Source organism: Parasteatoda tepidariorum, chromosome 6 (genome assembly GCF_043381705.1).
Source record: "Parasteatoda tepidariorum isolate YZ-2023 chromosome 6, CAS_Ptep_4.0, whole genome shotgun sequence".
Taxonomy (NCBI): Eukaryota; Metazoa; Arthropoda; class Arachnida; order Araneae; family Theridiidae; genus Parasteatoda; species Parasteatoda tepidariorum.
Window position 1 is genome coordinate 88,467,884 of NC_092209.1, and position 27,835 is coordinate 88,495,718.

At 26.8% G+C, this 27,835-nt stretch overlaps 1 protein-coding gene across 2 annotated transcripts; it reads left to right on the plus strand.

The window, feature by feature from the left end:
• The first annotated feature begins 133 nt into the window (after positions 1 to 133).
• LOC107453226 (choline/ethanolaminephosphotransferase 1) lies at positions 134 to 27,835 on the plus strand. Of its 2 annotated transcripts, none has more exons than XM_016069958.3 (9): positions 134 to 609; positions 3,671 to 3,818; positions 4,885 to 5,026; positions 7,114 to 7,198; positions 11,416 to 11,547; positions 16,288 to 16,446; positions 16,556 to 16,681; positions 17,983 to 18,151; positions 26,016 to 27,835. In XM_016069958.3, exons 1-9 carry the CDS (start codon positions 376 to 378, stop codon positions 26,135 to 26,137), a joined length of 1,317 nt encoding a protein of 438 aa, XP_015925444.1. In that variant the 5' UTR covers positions 134 to 375; the 3' UTR covers positions 26,138 to 27,835. The 2 variants fall into 2 exon arrangements, with proteins under 2 accessions (XP_015925444.1, XP_015925446.1); XM_016069960.3 differs by lacking the exon at positions 26,016 to 27,835 and adding an exon at positions 24,262 to 24,331.

The window sequence follows — 27,835 nt, forward strand, 5'->3', positions numbered from 1 at the left end:
TCAAACATTTTGAGCTGTTCTATCCATTGAAATAAATTTTATGTGGATAATGTTTTTTAATTATTTTGATAATTTAATTTTTTTTAGAAAAATTATCCAGTGTTATAAAGAAAACTTTTGTTAACCGTTCATAGAAATGGCAACAATCATTTTGTATACAAACGTCGTTTTGGAGATTTCACTTTATGTGAAAAGTTGTTTTAATTAAGGTTTTGAAAATAAAGAGATTTTCCTTTAAATTTTTTTTGTGTAAATTTCCTATTTGCGTATTATTTGTATTTTTCGGGAACTTCGTCTCTTTTATTAATAATGTTCATTTGTCAAATTTAATTTACTGCTGATTGACAATTAATTCCCTTTTCATTGGTTAACATAATGTTTTTGACTAAAGATATACTCACACCTTTTCAATTAAAACGATTGAGTGATCATCGGTATAATTCTTGTGGCCGTACATTGCTTGATCCTATAGTTCAACCTTTCTGGAATTGGGCTGTTTTAAAGCTTCCATTATGGCTGGCACCGAATTTAATGACTATTGCCGGACTTTTAATCAATATTCTAACATCTCTAATACTAATATGCTATAGTCCCGATGGTCTGAAAGAGGTGAGTTATATTTAAGTTTGTTTAATCTTTATCCTAAAGAAACTTTTTTTTTTCTGATGGCTAAGATCATTAATGTGTATAAATGAAATAATAATTAGGGATATTTCCGTATCGTAATATGCCGCTCTAAGGTGCTAAATAGATTTTAAACTATTTGGTACCACGCAAGTTTTAAAAAAAATATGTAGATGTTTGCCCGGGGGTGGGTACGAGTTATACCTTTCGAGTTGGTCCCTTTCTGTGATGTTTTTTTTATAAAGTTTCTCGCAGGACACTGCCCGGAAGTTTCCAAAACTTGGCGATCATTCTGCCACCGATCACGATACGGATAAATTAACAGGCAGTATTATGTAACATCTACACCGCCTGTCATAACAATATGATGCCTCTAGTAATAATTGAAGATTCTGTTGATAAAGTTTCAGATGAGTAGAATCTTTCAAATGGAGGGGATATTTCTCTGAACCAATTGATTATTTTTAGCTCAAATTTTTCGAATTAGAAGATAATAAGGATGTTCTCGAAATACAGTCATCTATCTGTTTTTAACAAAGCCGTTCTTACATTTTCCAATGGATTGGCATCAGTGGAAAGAGGTTTCTCTGCTAATAAAAGAATTGTCACAACTGAAAAATCAAGAATGATTCTGGATGCTATTATAAGCATTAGAAATATTGAAAATGCTTTTGCTGTAAAAACAAAGGGGATATTTCCGTATCGTGATGTGTTGCGCCAACTACTTTCGCCAAGGTGCCACATAGATTTTAAGCTTGCAAAAGGTTTTTAAAAATAAACATGTAGATGTTTGCCAGGGGATGGTTACGAGTTATACCTTTAGAGTTGGTCCCTTTCCAGGGGTCTGTCTAGGTTTTTTTGAAAGATACCTATTTTGTGAAAATTTAGACATAATTTCTAAACTTTAAAAAAAATATTAAAAACCAGATACAAAAATATGGTAAATTAAGAAAATATTTTCAAAAATACTTAAAAAAAAATTTGAAAATATGTTAAAAGTATTTTGTGAAACTACCGTTTTTCCTATAATTGAATTTGTGAAAGTACTGCTAAACGGTAGTAAATTTACCCTTGACAGACCCCTGCTTTCTGTGATGTTTAGTTTCTAGCGGGCCACTGTCCGAAAGTTGCCAAGACTTTGCGATTGTTCTGTCATAGATCACGATACGGAAATCTCCCCAAAGCAGAAAGGTTACACAGGGTGCATAGCGTTTTTAAAAAGTGCTTAAAGGTGCTTATTTTTGTTTTTTAAAGGCCATTAAAGGTGCTTTTTTTATTGGGTGTTTTTAAAAAGTGCTTAATTTTCTCTTTTTCAAAATGAGATTTTTCCTTTACTATCTTGATTTTCGCTTCGAATTATGCAAAAAGACACAGTTCACATTAACACAAGATAAAAAAAATAAAAAAACGTCCATTGTCAAAAACTTTCCAACCTTGCCTAGTTATGATATTGTTTTAAAGTGCTTAAAAATATTTTTTGAGTTCTTGAAAAGTGCTTAAAAGGTGCTTATTTTTTGTTGAATAGTTTGGCTATGCACCCTGTTACAGATATTTACATTATCAAGATTGAATTTTATTAGGATGCATATGCTAAATTCAAATTCCAAAAGACTTCCCTATTAAACAAAACAAACTCTCTAACAAAAAGGAATTGACATCCACAAGTAAAGAAGATGTACCCTCACACAAAGCCTGATGACATAAGAGAGTGAGAGTAGTAACGAGAACCTAGTCAATGACTGATGAAAGTAACCAATGTCTCAAAACTCTAGAATAAAACGAAAATGCATGAAAAAAAGTCTAGGCAGCTCTGCCTGCCTTTCAAATGTTGACTAATGATGCTTTGAAAGATGCTGGACTCAAAAATTTGCCTAAGAAAATGCTTCCTATAAAAACAACTTTAAAGAGATTTATTTGTATTATTTTTAAGTAAAAAATTTAATATTAATCCAGTTAATGAAAAGTTAAAATAAGTTATTTTGATTTTAGTAATCTATTATTATAATCTTTGTAATTTCATAGAAAAAATTAATACTTGAGGTAAATTATTTAGGTAAGCTTTTAATATCAATTGATTGGTACTGAACAAAATTTGTCATGATTTTAACTATTTTTTAAAAAAATCATGGAAAGTTGTGAATTTTGGTTTATGAAAAATCTAATTTTTAAAATAGAATTTTACCCTCCCCCCCTGATGTGTCGAATATCTGAATTTGTAACAAAACCCCCTCACAGTCATATTTTATTAAAATATAAGAAGCTTTTATCATGTTCTTTAAAAACTATGGTGTTCTTTCAATAAATGAAATTTAAAACACCGTGAATTACCTTTTAAATTTCTGTGATTTCAGAATTTTTGTTATTTTTTTTCTTATCTTATCAATTTAAAATTCTAACTGAAGCAAGCCAGTCATTGGTGAATTTTTTTAATTTGGAAATGAGAACAGAAAAATCTGGAGTATTTCTTTCCAATGAACAAGAAAAGTATCTTTAGAATATAATTCTGCAGAAAAAAGATGAAAAATTATTTGACTTTGTGTTTTTTTCACTTATTTTATTGCTTCAACTCTTTCTTTACCTTGTTTTTTTAATTTAAAATCTATAAATATAAAGATGCAGAGTATAACAGTTTTGGCAACCTAAAAATAGCGATCGAAATAGAGGAGGGCACTACATAAAGGTTTCTTTTCTGGGCTCACAATATGCACAACAAAAAAATGTTTAGTATAAGATAGTACCAAAAAAAAAAAGAAAAAACTTAGATTACTTATTCTTTTCGTAGCAATCTTAAATTTATTTCAACTTCTTCTATTTTTGAAGTTAATGTTTGTATTCAAATTATAGGTATCTTTGAGGAATATTTTGTTTGTAAAATTTTTTTACATCACTAAATATAAAAAGTTTTGAAGAATGTTGTCCTGAATAACTTTTGGTTTCTGTATTTTACCTTATGCATTAATTGATGTGTTTAAATTTTAACGCAGATTTTTTTAAAATATATATTTCAATTTTTAAAAGTATAACATGTTTCTATTTTCTTAAATAGGCACCACGTTGGGGTTTTGTGTTGTGTGCTGTAGGTCTTTTTGTTTATCAGTTGTTAGATGCATGTGATGGAAAGCAAGCAAGAAGAACAGGAACTAGTAGTCCTCTAGGTGAACTCTTTGATCATGGTTGTGATTCACTATCAACAGGTATAGATAATTTATCTTGGCTTTGTATCAGGGTCAGTGGCATACTTTTGGGTAGGGTTTGGGGGACAAAACCTCCTCCGAAATTATACATTACTTGATTAATGAACTATTCGGTTCGGTAAGCCAGGTGTGGACATTGTAATAGTACTGCATTGTGCAAAATCATGGGTATCTTTTCTGGTATTCAAAATTTCTGAAAAGATTTACAATAAATAATTTTCAACATGTAAGGAGTCAAAAAATTAAATAAGAAAGACTCGCATCACCTTAAAAAACTTCAAAAATAATCTGATGCTCTCTTTTAAACTTTCTAACTTTACTTCACACCTAAGGTTGACCGGCTCTAATATCACTACTAGTAACCTTAATTTTTCACATATCATTGCAGATTTAAAAATGGCACAGGATTTTGATTTAAAAAGATTAGACAATTTAATCTAAAAACTTGTAAGTGTTAAAAAAACTTTGCCTTATATTTATCTAATGGTTTTGTAAAAATTTTTCATAACCCCTCTTCTTTGTGGGCATTACGTATTTTATTAACATAATTAATTCAAAACAAGTTGCTAAAATTAAAAAAAAATTGAAGAATTTATTGTTTCAAAAGAACTATGAAAATTAAAAAAAAANTTTTTTTTTTTTTTTTTTTTTTTTTTTTTTTTTTTTTTTTTTTTTTTTTTTTTTTTTTGCAATAAATGCAAGCAATTTTTTGAAATCCAAATGTTTCTATTAGAACAATTTAAATTGTATTAGGACAACACAAACCTATTTAGTAATCACTGTTTGATTCATTTGATTTAAATTCTATTATTAAAAAAAAAAAAATAATAAAATAAAAAATCCAAATTTCAAATATTTTTGTCATTTATAATGAATGGAAAATATAAGTTTCTTACAAAAAAAGGAAAAATGAGCATGTGTAACTAACTAACAAAATTTATAAAACTTCAAATTTAACAAAATTTATTAAAGTTCAAAGTTCCAGTTAATATTGTTCAATGAGTTTTCTGTGTTTAAGTAATATAATTTATGTATTTGTAATTTTACGGTTTTTAACTTTTTTTAGTTTTTGTATCTCTTGGAGTATGTGTAGCAGTTCAATTGGGGTCTTATCCTTCGTGGATGTTCTTTCAATCTTTTACAGCTATCACACTGTTTTACATTGCTCACTGGCAGACATATGTAACGGGTACTCTTCGTTTTGGAAGGTAATTGAAATATTTTCCTTTAAAAGAAATCAGATTTTATATTTATATAGTTATTATGTTATAATTTTTTGTTGTTGCTGGTTTTGTATTTCTGTCTCCAAACTTAAATTTATTATTGCATTTCAGGCTTTATTTTAACCTACATGTTCAGTTTTTAAAATTTGCAATTTTATTGATAAATACATACCTGCCAAGTCTCCTGTTTTTTAGCGAAGACTCCTGTATTTTATTACTAACTCCTGTTTACCTGTATATTCTCAAATTTTACCATATTTGTTGAAGAAATTTATGTATATCATTATAATATCCATAGATGGCAAAAATACCTCTCTTATTCCTCAACAGATGGTGCTATTGCCAGTACTGCAGTATGTTGAGTATTTTATAGTTTAAATAATTATAAATAATGGTTTAAAAAAATCTTCTCTAGATTAATATATATATACATATTTTTTACCTTGGTAAATGTAATTGGTTATATTATTTTCAGTTTTGAATTTCTCTTTTTGACTTACATAATTATGCATGATGTATCAAAACTTTACTCATAGCCTACAAAATATAGTTAGCAAAATCTCGGTTATTTTATTTCACCAATGTTGGCAGGTATGATAAATATAATCTAGGTACTACGATATTATCAAATAAATTTTATTTCAATATTCAACATAATCTAAATTTGGGGAAAAGACAACCTTTTCTAATGTTTAAGCTTCATTCCCCCCCCCCCTGGTTTTCGAAGACTTAAATGATTTTTAGTTTTTATGTCAATTGATTATAATTAATGTTTTCTTAGCATAATTAGAGCTTTTTCAATTTGTCTTAACTGCAAGACAATGAACTAAATACCCATAGCGTGTACATAATGTTTTTGGACTAAAAAAGCATTTGAAGTTTTGCTTTTTTTTTAAAAAAAAAAGAGAATTAAATTATGCAGGTGTTTAACTATCCTTGTGAAAAAATTAGTTTTTCCATTATTTTTGTAATTTTAAATTATTTACATTCTTAATTTTCAAAATAAAATTTTAAATTGTTTAAGGATTATTGACTCTATTTTTGTACTTCTGGTATTGCCGTTATAAGAACTGTGCAAGGACCGCAGACCTCCTATTATTTCAGCACCCTTCCTTTTTTCCTGTTATTTCCTATTTCTTACTTTTTCTAATTTTTTTAAAAACCTTCTATCATTTCTGCTATTCCCCCTTTGAACATTGTGACAGCCAAGGAAACAGAATCATGACTCAAGGTCAAGTATTGCAACTGCATCTGTTTATCAATTCATTCGTTTTGAATGCGGCGTGAAGAGGGGGCAGAACGTGGTATAACATGAATTCTTTTTAGTATGTCAGCTTCTATGTCTGCTTGCTAATTCATGTTCAACTAGAGTGGAGGAGACATAAAATTGTGATACATGTGTTTTTCCTGATTTCGATTAATGTTTTAGCAAAATGTTGGAACCTAAGATAAACTCTAGAAAATATTGAGGAAATATCAATACTCCTGTATCAGAATCACGGCAATATTTTGTCAGAATGTTTGATCTGCTAATAAGAACCTATAGTGCGGCTTTCAGGAGAACTCCTCCAGACACCCGTCTTGCGTTATGGCAGGTACTATGGCTACGAGGAAAGGTCACTTCGAATAGGGGTGTGGGGTGAATAGTTTTATCTTTATCTTAGCGTATGTCATCGTGAGTAAACCAATCGCCACCTTCTTTCCTCCATTTCACCCCCATGAGAAATGTGTTCTCGCTTGTTACCATAGCAACAGACAGCCCCAGACAATCAGTCTGTAGGAGTTCTCCTCAAAGCCGCACTATATCTGCAGCAGTAACTATAGTACCCATTACTAAAACTAATTAAACATTATTGATGTTAATAATAATAATGTGATTTTTTTCTGGGTGAAGAAGCACTTTATCTCAATTAATTTAGCTTATTAGTTCAAAACTTATTTTTTCATTTCAGTTTGTACCTATTACCAGAATTAATTAAGCATTCACACATACATATAAACATTTGGCTCCTTATGTATGTAGACACCCACACACATATATTGCTAATTCTGAAAATTATATTTTTCTTTAGGTTTGATGTCACAGAAGCACAATATACTGTTATGCTAATACATATTATATCAGCGATTTTTGGGCCGCATATTTGGTCTATTCATGTAAGTATCCTGATTAAATCTTAAGTTTAAAATAATTTTATTATCTTATTAAAATTTTACTAATGCTGTTTATGATGCTACATAATTTTAAACTAAAACTTTTTAAAAAAAAATGAAAGTGTCATGTAATTTTCTTGAAATTTTTATTCATAGTTTTTGTTTCTTTATTAATGATTTTTTTTCGTTCTTCTTCTCATTTGTGTGTCTTATGTAATCCAATTATTATTATGATGTTTGATTTTATTACTTTAATTAATAATTAATATTTTTTTTGTTGTCAAAATTGAATGTTGTGTTTCCTAAAGCAATATGCTGAACTGTGATAACTTTTCTCTAATTCCAATCATGCTTATTCATCTGTATAAAACTTTTCTACCATCAATACTAATGTAATAGCGCATGGTTTTTCTCCACTCCTAATTAATTTAAATATAATTTTCTGATTCTTTTGCTTTTTAAATATTTTTTTTTTTATTTCCAACTTTTGTTAATAGATATTTCATATCTTTAACTAATCTCTTTTTTGTTTTTCATGCTCAACAACTATTCTTACCTCTAGACACAATATTTTTTAACCAAATTGTCTCACTCTTTTATCCCTGATGATTTTCTTAAAACGTTAACTTTTGCTTGAGGCAATTAAGAAAAATTCATCTTATAGTTAATTAACTTAATTTTGAAAATTTTAATCATACGTTTAAATATTCAAATCAAGGAGAAAACTTCAAAATCAAAAAATAACAAATTGGTGACAGTTTTAAATTGTAATTGTATAGGAAAATGTTAATACTGTTAAAATGTTAATATTTAAGCACTTTAAAGAACACATAATATTTAATTTTTTTATGAATCGATAATTAATAAGTAAATATAGGTTAACATTTTAAATAATGTTTAATCAAAAATTAAATTAACATTTTTTCGAAAAATCAATTATATCTAATATTTTGATGAAATATTAAAAGTTTTCGTAACATTTTACTTTGTCATTGAAAAAAAATCTTTCTATTACTTACATTTTTATATTTAAGTAATACCACATTTTGTAAACATATACATAATAATTTGACACCAGGATTCTACGTGTTTTTGTGTACTGAGACAATGATAACAATTAACTGAAAAAAACATATATTTTTTTTTAAATTTTAGGCTATATTTTTTTCATAAGCATTGCTCTGTAAATTTTCTGTAATCTATATGACCATTGCTCTACATTCTATTTGCTCTATAATAATTTAAAAATATGACATGGTTTATTTTACATTATAATTTGTATATTTCATCTAGATTGTTTATGGTATAGAAATGGCTAATTTTTGACTTCAGCCTTTTTTAAATGATGCATAATTTTCTTTTTTATGTGCCTGCTACCAATAAAACTTTCCATTTCAACAGCCCAGTAAAATTTAAATTGCTTTCTTGCTCTGGTAGAAGTTTTATTTTTGTTCTTTTTATCACCTATATTTAAGCAAAATATATTATTAATTAAAACTGAAACTGCAAATTCTATAATACGTAAAAGTTGTTTATTTATTCATTTATTTTTTTTCACATGAAGTGAAACTTTTTTTATACTCAAATTTTATTTTTTACCAAACATTCTTTAAATAAAGAGTGACAAAAAAAAGCAATCACAATTTAGATATTGTTGTTAAAATTATAAATTAAAGTAATTGGGCAAATATTCTAAATTATTCCCTTCTTAAGAAGAGTAAAAAAGGAACACAAAAGTACCAAGTAAATTTCCAATAAAAAAATTGGAAAGTAAATAAATAAAAATACAGTTAAAATTTGAAAAATGATTTTTTTCCCAGCTATTCAGCCTTACTTTATAAATTTAACATTTTGATTTTTATGAATCAAACTATATTTGGAGCTCAAAACAGAATGCATTCATAACTGTCTAAATGCTTGTTAGTAGAATATTTTAACTTTTTCCAAAAAAAAAAGGAAAAAAAATAATAGTCATAAACTTGTTAAGATTTAAAATATAGTTTCTTATGTTTGCAAACGATGTTCTGATTGTCAAATAATTATGTTCTTTTATTATTGTTTGAATTCTGACAGTAAAGGAAACTAACTGTGCAATAGTATGACCAAATGAATCGAACACATTAAAAGTTTTTCAAATAAAATAATTATAGACCCTTTGGTAATTACTGTCCCCTTTAAGTACATTTCAATTAGGGACAGTAATTTCAGAAGATTTTTTTTTTGCTTTTGCAAAATGGATGATAAACTATTTAATTTCTTTAATTCATCTATCCGTAGTTTATATGAGTAAGTTATTATCTTTTGTACACATCAAAATTTTTTTTACTAGCTCGCAATTTCTGGGATAAAAATTAAGTGTACAGTAATTACATTCAACATGGTGCATAGCGTTTTTCGTTTTTCGAAAATGAGATTTTTTTATTTACCATTTCAATTTTTGCCATGTATTATACAAAAGCAATCTTTTCTCATTGTTTTATTCAACGTTTTTCACAATTCATTCAACCACAATCTATTTTGGCGTCCAGTTGGTCCATAGCATATGAAAGGCCAATAATTTTACATGTTTGATGAAATATTTGCGAGTCCACACGTATGTCTACTAAGCTGGGTTCGGTGAGATTCTTGCTTTCTAATATGCAACTCTGCTGCATTTTGCAAGATATTCTCCATTTCAGGCTTCATTTCCACCTCCTGATCTCGATCTAAAAAACCTCTTGTTTTTTTTATAATCAAGAAAAGAGTTCTTTGTCAAAAACTAGTTATTTTATCATAATCATGTAAAGTCTTTTAAAATTTGTTTGCATTTTGTTAATGTATATAGCATAGCTGCTCTTATCTTACTCTCTACTAGTGCGTATAATTTTGTCCCATATAGTGTTCCTAATTTTTGATTCCTAAGGTTGGCAGCTATGATATAGCGCTTAAAAATATTGTATGTTGAGTGTTAATAGTTTAAGTACACCTTGCAATCAGGCTAACAGGGGGATGTTTTCGTGGTTTTCCTCTCCATATAACACAAATGTGGGTTAGTTGCATCAAAAAGTCCTCCACAAATTCAAATTTCTCCCACTACTTAATTGATCCAGGGGTTCCCTTGTCTTCTGGATTGGGTTCGAAATTACAAGGCTATGAAGTTGAACATTAGTAGCCGTAAACTTAAAATTGAGGTGGCTGTTTAACAATGGTCATAAAATAATTTCAGTAATTATAAATAATCGTTTGAAATATCTTCTTTAGATAAGATTTATATACATATTTTTTGCTAAACGTAAGTTCTTATATTATTTCCAGTTTTGAAAATCTCTTTTTGACTTACATGATTATGCACGATGTATCAATATTTTCCTCATAGTTTAAAAAATACCCCTAGTAAAATATCCCTTTATTTTATATAATAAGTGCAAAATGTGATGCTTATTTTTTCATCTTCGTGTCAGTATTTGAAGCAAAACAAACCGTTAAATAATAAGAATAAATATTTTAATGAGAAATATTGCTTGGGTACGGAAAAGCTTTGCAGATTGTAAAAATAATCCTGTTATAGATTATTTGTGCATAATGTAAAATCTTTATATAAATATATTTTTTTCCTTAAATTTTCTTTAAAGATACATAATTTATGGATATTCGATAATTTTAAGCAGCTTTAATTTAGACCTTCAATGCAAGTAGTACGAAAAATCTGTAGATAAAATTTGATTGAAATTACACTCATATCATTGCCAATTATATTTTTATATTAAGTTTTACTTTATGGAATGTATGAGAGAAGGAATATGTAAACTTAAAGTATGCTTTATTGTAGTGTATATAATGAATTGATTAATTGTTAGTCTTATTAATTGCAATTTATTAAAATTTTATTTTTAATAATCAATTATAAGCTGAAAACATTTTGACCATGCAGAACATCTACAACTGATGTTTATCATTTCCTTATCAATGTGTGTATTAAAAAATACTAATTTTTATTTGAATTATCTTTGTTTGAATGATTTGAAATTTTGCATATTATTGGCAGAATTTATTTACTAAAGATGTATGTTCATGCTACTTCGTTAACCATTGACTATCAATAACTAAATTTTTTTTGAAAAAAAAAACCCATATATTTTTGCATGTTTATTATAGTGTAAATCTCTGTTTTATGTTTTTGTTTCTCTTTATGTTATGTATTTTTGTTTATGTTTTTTTTTCTTTTTTGTATTTATCTCTAGATTCCCTCTTTGTACATAGAAATAAAGTTGATTCCAGTTTTTGTAGGATTTATTGCTGCCACATTTGCGTTTTACTCAAATTTTATGAGAATATTTACTGGCGGTGCTGGGAAAAATGGATCATCTGTTGCAGTAAGATTATTTGTAAATTAAAAAGCCTTCGTATTGAAACAAACATTTATGACAGGTTTTTGATAAGTTTGAAAAATATTTCTGCTACGTCAGCCCCCTTTTTTTTTAAAACTCAGGCATTATTGGGTAATCTATTTGTAATCTAATAATCTATCTGTGAATAGGCATGCATTCTATCAATATAATTTTCACCACTGTTAAAAAAACCCTCCTTCCTTTTGTTCAATTCCTAACTGGTGTGTAAGTTCTAGCAAATCTCATCCTTCTAATTATTTCTTTCATTTTGAAAAAGTTAGTTAAAAAATAAGTTGCACAAGTGTAGATAATCATGTTACAACTAAATATCAATGTGTGTGTTACGGATAAAAGAGTGAAAAATGAGCACAGGGTTGACTGTTTAAAATCGCAAGAACCTCCAATGCTTTCATCCTTAGTTGACTAGGATTAGGTGTAATAAATCTTAGTTTGTTAAACCTCTAATTTAATAATCTGCAATGCACATTATTATAAAAGCAATGATCCATAGCCTTAAAAAATCACGATAGAAAAATATTGGATATTGGTCCTTAATCTTAAAAGACATAAGTTTTGTGATTCCTAATTTTATACAAATTTATTCATTTATTAATTTATTTTTTTGTGAAAAATTGAAATCATTTTTGTGGAAATTCCTTATTGAAAAGCATTTTAGTTTCAGCAATCACAATATTTTATGTTTACTATCAAAAATGTTTTAAAATACATACAGTAATTTTATCAAATATTAAAAAAAACTTTAATTTATTTTTTACAATGCCTTGCATAAAATGACACTTGCATTTTATTTCAATTTTTGGCTCATTTGATTTGTGACGATTCTATCCTACTTTCAAGTGGTTCAGTGATAATTTTTTCGGCAGTTATTTATTTATTTTTTCAAACTTTTTGACATTCTTTTTCGAGCCCTTATCACAGAATTTGAATTTCATTCCTGCATTATCCCTAACATATGCAATAAATAAATATTTATTTGACTTATATATTTTTTAAACTTATTTATTAGCATGAACTTAATAATGTGCCTGTTAATGTGAAACAGACCAAAAAAATGTTTTAGAAAAATTATAAAAGCTTTAAGAATTCGCCATTACACTGCATTTTTAAGTTATTTGCAACTTATTTTTTGAGTGACTTTTTTATTAGCTAACATTCTGACAAATTAAATTTCCTGTTTCAGAATTTTTAACATCTGCTTATCTTCTTAGCTACCAGGTTTACATTGTGAACTGAGGCTCTTACCCTTAACTGTAGCCTTTCTTGTCAGTTTGCTACTCTGCTATAGTAACTCTACGGTCATTTTGTCCGGGGGAACTGGCAAAAATGGCTCGTCTGTGGCTGTAAGTTAGTCAATCATTTTAATTTAAAAGATTAGCTGCTGAAGGGACCATCCAAAATTATAATTTTGAGTTTAAGAAGTTCATATTAAACAAGTTTCTCTCTATTGTAATTTGAAATTATTTAGGGAAATCAGGGGTCTGTTCAGAAGAAATTTGGGTTCGTTAACGGACCCTTCACAAAATATGTACAGAAAATAAGTAAGATGGATGTAAACCAATTAAGTTTTGTCTTCGGCAGACGATTCTTCCATTAATTGTCCGAAATGAATATTCTGCGTTCAGCAGTATAGGCTGAATACCAAGTATTTGCATGTTGAATCTCTAATTTATAAGCAGCAATAGCTGTTTATTTTTGTAAATTAAATTTTTTTTATTATAATTTTATAGTGCTGAACATTATCTTGTATTTATTTACAATTTAGAAACTCCTTTAAAAAGTTTTTTGCCATAAACGGAACCTATTTGCACAAATTCATAAAAGCAGGACCCTGGTTGAAGGAAAGTGAGTAATTTTTTCACAATTTCACGAAAACCGGACCTTTCACAAAATGTCTGGACAGACCCCTGGAAATGTTTTACTTTGTTTTAAGTGTATAAATTAAAACAGATTTGCTATTTTTATTTTTGATTTTTCAATTTTAAATGGAATGATTCGATTTTATTTTCACTGCAAATATTTTAACTATATATTGTGCACATTTTGCAAATATTCTACTTAAATAACTTCATAGTAAATGTAAGAGTGTAATGTAAACTAATTTTATTTTAACTTGTATAAATTTGGTGTATTTTAATTTTTTTTTTGCAAAATTATACAATTATAATGTCTTTAGTTTCATTTCTATTATGGAACTGAAAGTATTCTTTTTCTTGTTGTAAGGTGATATTTTGTTGTATAATGCTTATGTTTATTTTGATAATTTTGTTAATGTTTATTTTCAAAATTTTGTTAATGCCTAATTTCAAATTATCCGCATTTTCTTACATTAATAATATACTTATGATATCTTCTTACTGATGAACATTTTAAATTTCACAAGTTTACATTAAACAATTTTCACTGCATTTTAAATTGAAGTAATCAGTAAAGATGCTCTGTGGACATTGATGTATGTTGCAGTTTTAACATATCAATTTAGAAGTTAATCATGGACATCAAAAATATAGAAACAGAGAGGTAAAATTTTATTTCATTTAATGCAAGTCTGCGTGTAAACTACCTTTACATCTACAGTATCCCCAAGAGATTTTGAGCTCTCTGATTGGATTTCTCGGCATTGCCTTCTGTTCTTTTTGTAGCTCCTCCCCAATATCATTTCTCCGTAGTTTGTTCACAAAATCTAAACCAATCATAAATCAGTTCCAGTATGTTTATCATACTAATTTTAAGATAAATGTTGCAAGTTTTGTACAAAATATAAAATAGCATCATCAATGTTCTTTAAATAATAACACATTTATTTAAATCTAATTTGCTCTAAATTTTATTCTTATATTTTTCTTCATTTTTTAAAATATTTTTTGTAAGTTTCAGTATAATATTTTTTAATATTAAAGTTATGAATTTCAGGTAAACAACCCTGTTTTGGTAAAACAACAATTTAGTACAATAATAATTATTAAACAAAAATTAAAGCTTTATTGGCTAGCTTTTATGTAATAAATATAAGAATTGATTAATATTCAAATATAATAATATCATGAACCTCCTTATGCACTCAGAAATTAAAATCTCTTACTTTAATTTATTAAGTATGATTTCAGAACCATTAATTTCAGTTTGAATTTATTATATGAGATTTTAAAATGTATATAAATATTATTGTAAATTTTTGTTTGATTATTTGAATAAGATTTTATCATATCTTAGAGGAAAATATTATTTTATAAAGGATTTTGTTTTCTTTGTTGATTTTTTGTTCAACTTCACTCTTATAGATATTGTTACCTGACAATTAGAATTTTTTGAGAAAATTCTTTTACATTTTTCCTGCGGAACTTTCATAAACGCACTGTGGTGACAAACAGATAATTTCTTGCAATTAAATAATTGAAAAATATTTACAATCCGATAGAAATATACTAGAATTAAAAGATATAATTTTTTGTGAATTTATTCTTTCCTTATTCATGGTATTAGTTCAATGGACAATTCATAACCTTTCACTTTGATTTTGATAGGAATTATGCATCAAAAATTGATAAATAAACATCTTAAAAGACAATTGCTAGATTTCTTAGATGTTAAATAATTGTTTTTCGGTATTATAAAACAATTAACAAGCAAAAGAAAACATTAAAAATAAGTTATGATTAGGTAGACATAATACAATGCAGATCTTTTTTTTCTCCAGATTTTATTTTACAAAAATAGATGACGCCACTAATGAAAATGTTATATTTAAAACATAATAATTTAGTTTTAGTAATCCACAATAAATTAATAAACTATTATTTTAATTCGATAAACATTAAATTAATTCAATAAATATCAAATTAAAACTATTAAGTTTTCTTATAAGTTTACTTAGTAATTCAAATTTAGTACTCCACAATAAATTAGTAAAATATTAATTTAATTCGATAAACATTAAATTAATTCAATAAATATCAAGTTAAAACTATTGAATCACTATGAAATGAAAACTATTGAGTTTTCATTTCATAGTGATTATCAGAATTGAGCAAAGCAATTAAACTTCGATTTGAATGTTATTCACTAAATTAGAGTGATATTAGCTTCATACGAATTCATGCATGTAATAATCATATAAGTTTATATCACTATAAGTTTATATGTACAATCTTAATTATCAGGTGATACTATACAGCTTTATTGTTTTTACGCGACTGAAACCGATTTGCACTTGTTTACGCTCCTGTATCCATTGGTTAACATTGTTATGCAATATGTTAAAAATAAACACAAATAGGAAGTATATAAAAAATCTCCTGCATAAAAACCCATTACATGTATGTTTAAATATAAAAGTTTTACGTATAAACTCGTGCAAAACGTGTCATTATTAAAAAACTACTGTGCGTCTAATAATTTGAACCAATTATTATAATATACTAATGTAATACCTGATATAATAAATATTCTATATTTATATAATATATCGTAAATTTATCCAATGGTCAAATTTATCTTATATATCGTCTAATTTAACCAATCGATGCACGAACATAAACAAGTGTAAAATGGGTCAGTCTCGTAAGAACAATGAAGTTGTATAGTATCCCTTGATAGTTAAGATTTTACGTAGAATCTTATAGTGCGTCTAATAAATAGGCTAATGACTGTTTTTATTTCAATTTAGTAAATAGTATGTCTGTTTTTAAATCAATATTCCTGCTTCAGGGGACGAGCATACTTTCACCCTTCATACCTCTTGCATTAGTGGTTGTGCCAGCTTTTGTTATTTATCAGAAGTCCATCACAAGAGTTTATGAACATCATCCTTGTTTGTACATTTTGGCGTTTGGTGTAGTTGCCTCAAAAGTCACAAATAAACTTGTGGTTAGTCTTTTTTTTCATTTTTTATTCTGTTTTTTAAATAGTGTAATTCTTGATTTTATATTGTATTTGTCAATTCTGTTTATTATCATATTTTTATATTATGTTACAGATTGCTCATATGACAAAAAGTGAAATTGAGAAACTAGATTCAATCCTTGTAGGGCCTGGAATGCTCTTTCTTAACCAGTATTTTAACACCTTCATTGATGAGTACATTGTATTGTGGATATGTTTGGTAAGTTTTATATCTTTCTTACTAGCTTTTATGTACTTTTCTTCAGGGTTGGGATTTCGGATGTCTTAAACGGGTTTTGGACAGGACACGTGCATTTTACTGTCCTAAACTACCCTAAAGTTTCCCCAACCCTGAACATTGGTAAAAGGTAAAAGATCTATATGTACACACAATAGTTATGTATATTAATAAATATTTGATACTTTTTATACAATTGGCTTTAACTTATAAAAGGAAAATAATAAAATATAGTTGGAAAATATTTATAACTTTCGAAACTCCACAATTCATTGAACAACAAAAGTAAATACCTTATCCTTTAAATATGAATAAATATGCATTTAATCCTGGTAAATTATGTTTTTGCATAAGGTTAAATAATACAACATTAAAAATAACAATAAACTTTTTTAATAAAGCAAAAACTTGTCTTCATTCTGTTTCTTATTCAAAAATTAACCTTTTATTTTTCACAATATTTATTTAAAATTGGGACATACTTTGAATAAAAGGGTTTTTACAGTTTAAGACAGTTTTGTATAAATGGGTTTTGGACAAAAGGGTTTAAACCGTGGTTTAATTCATTCTGTCCTAAACCTTGCCAACTCAGCTTTTCTTATTTCCTTTTGAAAGGAGTCACCTTAATTTCGTTGCTTAACGTATTGAAAGGTATTATTTTGATTTAGCATTTGTATCTTTTTTTTAAAAAAAAAACACTTCTTTAGACTTTTCAATAAATTTTGGTTAGAGCTGTGATGGCTCAGTTGATAGAACTTTCGCCTTCCAAGGAGGCGAACCGGGTTTGAATCCCAGCGATGGCTGGTCGATAGGAATTCCGCTTCTGGCTTGCACCGAGCACAATGTTGACGTAAAATATCCTCAGTGGTAGCAAATCATGATTTAGTGTCCCTTCACTGTCAGGCTAACCGTGGGAGGTTCTCGTGGTCTTCTACTTCATTTAATGCAAATGGGGGTTAATTTCATCAAAAAGTCATAATATCTAATCTTTTAAATATCCCTTATGAAAATTTGTTGCTCAAGCAGTAGTTTAAGATTTTAGTTTTCAAACAGTTTTTGAAAAATGTTATTTTCGTGAAAAACCCGCTTTTGACCCCTTTTTTTTTTAAATTAAAATTTTTTATGATTAAGAATTTAGTAAATGATTTTTAAACTGATCTAATTTCTTTCTCGGTTGACTCATATAAAAGACTAATCATGATTCTTGGAAATCAAACACATTTGTTATAGTTCTATGAATGGTTTCACGAAGACTTATTCTTCATAACATATTTTTTTTCCAGGCATATTCTGTTGCTAACTTTCTTCACTACAGTTCTATAGTATGTATGCAGATATGCTCTCATCTACACATTCAGCTATTTACTATAGTTCCTCAAACAGGGTCTCTTCCAGAAGCAAACACAGAAAACCAATTTTTGTCTACTCCTCTACTGCAAAGTGCTTCAAATGGTAAACATAGATTTAAATCTTCTAAAAAGCGACATTGAGACTTATGTTTTTTTTCTGTTTTGTTAAAGAAGTGCCAATTTTTTTTCTTCATGACCTTTGCTGTGTTATTAGGTATTGAAATTTCATATTGAATTTATGTAAAACATTCTCCAATTTTTAACAATTCCTCTACTGTAAAGTGTTTCAAATGATAAACATTGATTTAAATCTTCCAAACAGTGGCATTGAGACTTATAATTATTTTCCTGTTTTGTTAAAGAGGTGCCAATTTTCTTCTTCTTTAAAACCTTTTCTGTGTTATTTGAGTATTGGAATTTTATATTGAATTTATGTAAAATATTTTTCCACTTTTTTAAATTTAGTTTTATGGTGACAAGTATACATGAGTGTGTACTATTAAACTTTTTATACACATTTGTCATTCAAACGTTATTAGATTAAACTAGTCTGGTAATTAGTACATTTTGAAAATGTAGCAAAAGACAACGCTATATTACATGCATATTTTTTTTTGAGTATGTAAAGTGAATTGTAAAAAAAGGTGCTATTATATTGTGGTTTAAGTTTTCTTTTCTTATTATTTTAGTCATCTTGCGTCATTGTAAATTAAAATTTCTTGCTATTTTTATGCTTCTTACTTTTTAATTACATCCCATTAATTCAATGTGCTCCTTGATTCTTTCAAATTTGTCATAGCTTTGGAAAAAATCGAGACATTATAGGCAAATTTTTTTAAATAATTCAAATATGTTAAATGCGAGTTTATAGATTTTTTTAATCTACTTTTCTAACATTAATATAGCAAGTGTTTTATCTAGTTTTGATATTATTTCTTCGTATTTGTACGATTTATGTTCGTCATTTTGACAATTCTATAGTAATTTTGTTATATTCTTCATTTCGACTAAAGTATTATATATATATCCCAAATAAAAATAAATCATATGTAAACTCATGATTTATTTTTATTTGGGATATAATGACTGGCTGCAAGTTGTATTTTCGTTAAAATGTAAAAAATTAACTTAATTTTTTTATTTATTTTTATGAAGTTTATTTTTAAATATTTAAAATTAAGGTAAATTAATTGCTTTTTTTTTAAGATCAGGCATATTATTACATTTTAAATTTACTAATTATTTTTTTATGTATTACATCATTAGCTGTGGATTAATTTATATAAGTTTTTTTTTATTAGAGAAAAAGTACTTAACGACGTTTCAGCATATTAATTTTTTTAAAGTGATATTGAATTTAAGCATTCAGTAATTTGTATCTGTGAAAATTATACCGTTCTTTCATAGACCTTTCACTATATTTGTTTGTTTATGCTCAATTTTGTTCTGACAAAAGAACTTTTTCCTTGAGATTATTTTTTGTTTAATATTGCGTTTGTAAAAGAACCAGTGAAACTATTTGTGATATGAGTCATTTTTTGAAATTGGGTATTAAAATGTGTGTGCTTAAGTACAAGTGAGTATGTTTATTTTTTGTCAAAGTGTACATGCTTAATTTTTGAAAGTGTACACCATTATTGTGGATATTTTTTTGTACAGTACATGCTTGTTTTTGTGGAAGTATGTTTAAATATACTATGGTATTTTTTGGCAATTTTTTCTGTAAATGTAAGAAATCTATTTTTTTTTCTTAAAATAATACAGCATGTGCTTTATTGACTTCTAGTATTATTTCTTATACATTCTTATGATTTGTTTTTCTCATTTTGCCAATATAAGATAAAGTGTAATATATTATTACTTGAATACATAATTTCTTTTTTTAAAAAAAAATATTATATTGACATCTCAACTCGAAGTTCTTTAGAAATTAAATTTCTTTCTTAATTTATTAATAAATTTTTATTTATGCATATAATTCATCATTTTTTTCCCTACATTTTTTCTTCTGGGCAATAATTTTTAAACAATAGCTATAATTTAATAGATCTTTCTATGGGATTGAAATTACAATAGACATTTTAAATCTTGAAGAATTATTAGTGATTCAGTATATTCGTTCAGAGAATTTTTTACACTTAGTGTTGCATATTTTAAAACTAAGGTTCAATATTATTCTAGTCAAATAGTATTATTTATAATTGAATTTATTTTATTTAATATAAATAAAGATAAGTTAGTTTTGTTTAAGATAACATGTTTGTGAGCTTAAAGCATTAACTATACTGCTTTTACAGTGCCAATGTCTCTTTAATATTAAATACTGGAGTTAGCATTTTGTCAAATAATAATAATAATAATTATTACCGATAAACTGGACAAATGAATAGTTTTAATATTGCCACACTTATAATCTATTGTGAAATGTTCAGTTGAAAAATTGATTCTAAACAATGGTATACCAAAGAAGAAAAAAAATAACTAAAGCAATATTATTGTCTTCCAACTTTTATTTTGTAAATTTTATACTTTTTGATAAATAAAGATATAATAATTGTCATTTCAGAATGAAATTTTATTATTAAAGTGATTATCTAAGAATGTATATCATCATGCTGCTAAATACTTTCATAACTTGAATAAAAATTTTTTCATTGCCACTTAAGAGGACACCATACCACGGGAGAAACTTTTCGTCACAAATTTTCTTTCACCTGAATAGGTAAATAAAATTTTAAAGTAAAAGAAAAAGTTCAGACAAACCTAGAGTAAGCCATAAAGTTTAAAATACTGGTACATGGTGCGTAGCATTTTTAAAAAGTACTTAAATGTGTTTATTTTCAATTTTTGGTTTTAAAAGCCTTTAAATGTGTTTTTTTTCATTGGGTGTTTTTAAAAAGTGCTTAATTTTCCCTTTCTTGAAAATGAGAATTTTTTTCTTTACCATGTCAATTTTCGACACGTATTATGCAAAAGCGTGCTTTTCACATTGTTCAACGTTTTCACAATTCATTCAGCCACATTCTATTTTGGTGTACCATTGGTTGTTAGCGTATGAAAACATCAATCATTTTACATGTTTGATGAAATACTTGCGAGTCCATGTGTGTGTCTACTGAGCTGGGTTCCAAGAGATAATTGCACTCTCATGTGCAACTCTGGTGCATTTTTGAAAGATATTTTCAATTTCAAGCTTTATTTTCCACCTTCTGATATAGAACTAAAAAATCTCTCGATCTTTTTATAATGGTTAATGTCATCAAGAAAAGAGTTCTTTGTCCAAAACTGGTTATTTTATCAGGATCATGTAGAGTCTTTGAAAATTATTTTGCATTTTGTTGAAGTATATAATGGTTAAAAATATTTCTTGAGTGCTTAAAAGGTACTTATTTTTTGTTGAAAGATTTAGCTACGCACCCTGCAGTAGTAAATTCTTAAAATATCGACACAAAAATAAAATATGATATGATAATTTAGGACTACGCAATGGAGAAGTTCTCTTCGAATAATTTGTTTGCATTTTGATATTCAGAAAAAGTTTTTTCAGCGATTGAAGCTTCATGACTTACTCTAGGTTTGCCTGAATTCATTTTAAATTAGTTATGGAGATGAAAAATTTGTGATGAAAAGTTTCTCCTGAGGTATAGCATCCTCTTAAAGTTACATGAGATTAAAATTGTGAGATTTTTTGCATGTGTAATTTACTACGATTCTGAAGTTCTTTCGTTCACTAAGTGCCAAAGAAAAGTATTTTCAGACATACCTTATTATATTAGAAAATTAAAATTGCACAACAATGATTACAACAGAATTTCTCCCTTTAATTCTGAAGTTTTCTGAAGCAAGTTATATCATAGTAGAAGATTTTTCGTAAAAGTTGAACTAAGGACTCAACCTATCGAAGTAAATTAAATACTATCCTAGTTTGGATAATTGATTTAAGTGGCATTGTTTAATAAGATTGAAATTGCATGATATTAATTTTTTACATGAGTGATTTTCTACAAACTCTGTTTACTATCAAAGGTTGCTACATAAAAAGGTTGCTACATCTGATTTTTTACATAAAAGATTTATTTTCTGTCTTCTTATAAAAGCAATAGGTCAGTTTCCTGGAGATAACTCTAAATTCCTTTGACGTTTGAAAAAGTTGACAGTCGACTTTTTGAATGATCCAGTTCATAGTTTTCAAGTTTTTATCATTGGCCTTTAAGGCAGAGGAGGTGGGATTGTTCTTGTTTTCTAGTGGCGCCATCTGTGGCCGAGAATTAAATTTCTGCTTCACCCATTAATAGGGCAGATAAATTCATATATCCATTCATTCATACGCATACCGTAATTTTGACCTGAAACAGAGTACAATCAATCTCCAATTCATTACCCCCAGAAGTATAATTTCTTGTGGTAATATGGAGGACTTTGTGACCTGACAAATTTTGAGTGCACTAATCACCATTTATTACAGGGGGATTCTTCAGCCAGCTGGATTCGAACTCCCGTTCTCACAAACGAGAGTCCAGTGCCCTACCAACCACAGTTTTCAAGTGACATCATTTTTCTTTAATTTTATTTAATGATCATTTTAAATGATTCTATCCGGAAAACAAACTACTGTAGAAAAAAAGTTAAAATCTTGAAGAGTTAGTGATTTTTAAATACTTATGGGACATTTTTAGTACTAAAATTTTCAACTCATAAATGTATATTTTATGTGAGTTTTTATTTCGAAATGAAAGTTATAATGAAAAATAATCTTAGCACAGAATTGGAGAATATTTTGTGTTAAAATGGAAATAATTCAATACAAAATTTTAACAAAAAGAGAAAGAACGGATTTTTTGAACTGTATCATCTGAACATCTTTGAGTGAGTTTCAAAAACTTCACGTCTGTGAACTGACCCATTGTTTTTGTGTGACATATTTCTAACAAATATATAAGTTTTTAACATTTACATTTAATTTATTTGTTTCCATTTAGAAAAAGGAATTTTAATTAAAAATGGTAATGTGTGCATGTAAAACTATAGATGTTTTCAGCTTTTGTAACTTTGTTTATAAAAATCTGTAATAGCATAAGTAATGTATAACTTACTTTTTGTAAATGAACCAGTGTTTAATAAAGCATAAAAACTATACATTGTTTGCTTTTATTTGTTTAATTAAAATTCATTTTAAAAGTTACCGAAATACTCTACTCTTTAATTTTATTTATTTTGTGCCTTTCATAGCTTCTAGTTGAAAAAATTATTATTGAATAAATGATTTTAATGGGCATCTTATTGGGTTTACCTTTTTTTATAAAGTAACCTTTTTTTCTGTTAAAACTGCATATTAACTCCTTTGAACATTGTCTTAAATTTTTTTTCTGAAAGTATTTAAAAAAAATTTGCTGAAATTATTTTATATAAAATTTATCTTGGTCTTGCAATCATGTATATTTATTGAATTGTATTATTTTATATCAAGTAATTTTGCTTCTATTTAGTGAATGAAATTCTTGGATTTGTAAATTTTGTGTGTTTAATTATGAAATTTTCTATATAAAGTAAAATATTAAAAATAATTTTTTTTTTTGTTATTTATGTAATTTATTCTGAACATGACATTGAAAGGGAATGATTTTCTAAATGAATTGTTGTTTGTAATTTAAGACATTAGTACAAACAAAAATTCATATTTGAGCTCACTCAAACTTTTTGAGATCATACCACATCCCTTAACCACCAATTCGTATTAAGTGAGCATTAACAAAATAAACTCATAAAGTTTGTAAGTTACATATTTAACATTTAATATTGACTTATAAATTTTTTCTATTACACTAGTATTGTTTGCAGAAATATTTAAAAAATAAAAGGAAATTTCTCCCCATTATGGGAATTTAACTATAACACTAATATTGCAGGCCTCAGAAATAATTTTCATATTTATTTCTTTTCTTGTAATTGTTAAAAAAAAATTTCAAATTAAGTTTTATTGTCGATATTTTTTCTGAAGTTAACATTTCTAAAATTCTTGTTTTGCTAATTTCGTATGGGGCTATAACTTGCTTTAAGCTTAGTTTTCAAGATTTGCTAATCAAGTATATGTTATTTATAAAATCAAAGTATTCCAAAGTTTAATTTTCATAAAATTGATATTTCTAAAATTTGTATTCAAAAGTTTATTATATATTTTGAGAATTTTGTATGAAAATGTAACTTTTGTTCCAGAAAATGCACTTCTTATATGTTAAGATCGAATGCAATATGATCCAGCCCTTTTTTAAATAAATTGAAGATAAGTAGGTATTAAAAATTTCTTTAACATCGTGTCACATATAATTTTATTTTGTAATATTTTAGTTTCATGTAAGTAGTTTATTATAGATTTCGTCTTTTTGTTGTCAATAAATGTAATATCAAATGCTGCCATAAATAAAAAAAATGATGGAAAAAAATGATGCCGTTTCAGCTAGTGTGCCTTTGCAATAATAGATCTTACAATTGCTCATATGAATCGTACTTAAAAATCCTTTTTGTGAATTATTATGAAACAAAAATTGTGTAATAAAAATTCAATGTCTACATTTTTCTATATCGTGCGAAAGTTGTGTGTTATTAAATTTTTTTAATCTATATTTGTAAGAAATAAATTTTATAATTTTTTTATTTTGTGTTTTTTCATATCTTTAGTATTTTATTATTGATTTCTTCTTTGAAAGACAAGTATTCATGCACTGTTGTAACTTAAATAAGCAATTGAGAATGGCTTGTTGCAGTTATTTTAAAATTACTAGCTATAGCTGCTAGCATCAGAATAATATCTGTTAATAATATGTGTTATAAAACTAATGATATTGGCCTTGGAAAGAAATAACTATAATATATATGTTTCTGATCTTACACTAACATGAGAAACATATCCCCGGATAAAACTCATTTTGACTTCTCTAAGGATGATTTTATTAATTGCTCTGTATATATTGTTACTTTTAATAATGGCAGAAACACAAAATTTTTGATAGTTAAACAATAGATTGGTTAAATGAGATATACATTTTTATTTTGTTTCTTCCAATGTACAAATCTTCAAATAAAGTAAACATGAAAGACAATTTGAACTAAATCGTAAGTATAAAAAACAAGTTTTTGAAAACACAACATATTATAAAGTACTAATTACACTAGTATTATAAAGCACTATGATGCTGCTATTGTAAAGTATTATTGCTGCTATTATAGTTATTTTATAATAGCTTGTTGTTTTTATAACAGACAAATCTGTTACAAATAGAAATAACTGTTACAAAAAGTACTAGCTATTTTTACTAGCAGCGTAAATGTATTTCCTTATTTCTCATGTGTTAGATAATTTTTTCCTGGTGTATCAGTTAACTTATTATTTTTAATGTTTATTTTACACCCAAGTCAAAATTCTTGATGGTCCCATCAAAACATTTTGATGGCTTATGTTGATTTTAGTGTGGTTTATCAGCATCATCTGATGTCCATAATCATTTGATAGTCACCATCATCCAGCATTTTCCATTGGTTTTTGATATGCCAACAAACTTTCATCATTCCATGATGGTAAATTCTACTTTAATACTATGATCGTTAACCATCAAGAAAAGTTTGACTCTCATACGTGATGATTCAACAATCCATGATGGTTCCAACTATACATTTTTATGATGGTTTATTGGGAATTCTTGTTGGTTCTCTTGTTGGCTCTCTTGTTGGTTCAGTTTCAACATGAACAAACCATCAAAACAAGTTGGACCATCATTAATCAGTCCGAATTTCGACATTGTGGTGATGGTTACTTATGTTGGTTACTATCAAAGAATGTAATGGTTCATGATGGAATCATTGATGGTTACCATCAAGATTATGTTGGTCCATCAATGGAAAACCATCAAAAATTTTGACTTGAGATGAATGTTGATAGGATGAATGAATAATTCTTTCTCTTTTGGTTTTAGATGTAACAGATGAACCATGTGAGTCCATCTCTGTTGACCAATCACCATCATCCTATCAGCATTCATTCTTGGCCGATTCTGAATCTCTTACTGAATGTAAATTAGATGATGAGATACCTTAAGTTTCATCTGGAATGATTTTTATAACATTAAGGCTTAAGTAACTTAAATTGCATCTGTGATAGCTCTCAATACAATTTGGTGGAGCAGATTATTATGAATGAGATATATATTTATTTTTTACTCAACTATAGTACTTCTTTACGGAAACCTAGAAATATGTCTCCTTTTAATTCTATCAATATTTTTTTTTTATTTCGTGTTTTTGTATTCTTTTTTATAAATTTATTGTGATTAGTAAAACAATTAAAAATCATTTTTATTAGATTTTATTATTAAAGGCATTAATTTCGCATAAGATTTGTTTATAAGTATCTTATTTAAACCTTCAATAATTAATTTTATATTTATGTTCTATCTCTCATTGCAAAATATCTAGTTATTATGTTCAATTCTTGTAATTAAAATGTTTGTCAAAAAAATTATTTTAAATAATTTATGTTTTATTTGGAATTAAAAGGTAAATATAATTACATTATGAAAAGTTCAATGTTTAAATTAGCTTGATGTCAAAGATTTCGATGAGTGTGATTGTATTAAAGATGCCTAATTGGAGTACCAATTCCTGTTCTTTTTTTATTTGAAAATATTTTAAACAAATAGTGTTTAACCAATTTCTTTGCTTTGCTTGTTCTATGTTGTTTAATTTCAGAAAATTTTTTCATTGTTTAATATATTTATCAGGCCCAGAAATAGCTTTTTTTATCATCATTTGCTACAGGGTGCATAGCGTTTTTAAAAAAAGCTTAAAAGCCCTTAAAGGTGTTTTTTTTTATTCAGGGATTGTAAAAAGTGCTTAATTTTCTATCTTTTAAAAAGATATATTTTTTTCTTTGCTGTGACAATTGTTGTTCTGAATTACAAAAATTCATGATTTTCAGAATTTTCTCTGTAATATTTGTCGGAAGCTAGTTTTTTTATCATGATTATCTAAGTAAACTTTTTAAAAATGTTTTTGAATTTTATTGATTTTATGTTTCTAAATTAAACGATAGAAAAAAGTAACTTTTATTACTGCACAAATCATAATTATGATTTTTCTGTTTTTTGGAAAGTGATTAAAAATATTCAAGTGCTTAAAAAGTACTTAAATGGTCCTTATTTTTTGTTGAAAAATCTAGCTAGACACCCTGTACTATTTGGAAACCAAATTGTTTAGATCTGGTTGTTACATAACTATGATGAAATAGCAATCAATACTACAAATATAAATCATTTAACTACGATTCAATAAACTTAAACTATTTTAAAATCGGTATTTCTAGATAATGCAATTTTTGATAACAATTGTTTAAAAAATATAAGATTGAATTAAGATAATTTAGATAAATAAAAGTTTCATTGTGCGCAAAAAGCCAGTTTTTAGTAAGGAAATTACCCTAGCTGCATAGGACAACATTTTAATTCTCATTCTTTATTATGTATGTATTCTATCATTTCTCCTGGTTTGAATGTCTCTGTGGATCAGGTTACGTAAAAAAAAAGTTTTCTTTTCACTTGATAAAAATTACTTATCAAGTGACTTGATAACTAATCTTGATAAAAATTGTGATTTTTATGAGATGGACTTTATAATGTCTCATAAAAATCAAATGAAGTATTTTTTAAAAGTAAGTTTGTATTTGGATTAAAGTTATGATATTCATGACGTTAGTTTGATGGGATTTCTTGAAGATTAAACCAAGTATTGTGCAAATAAA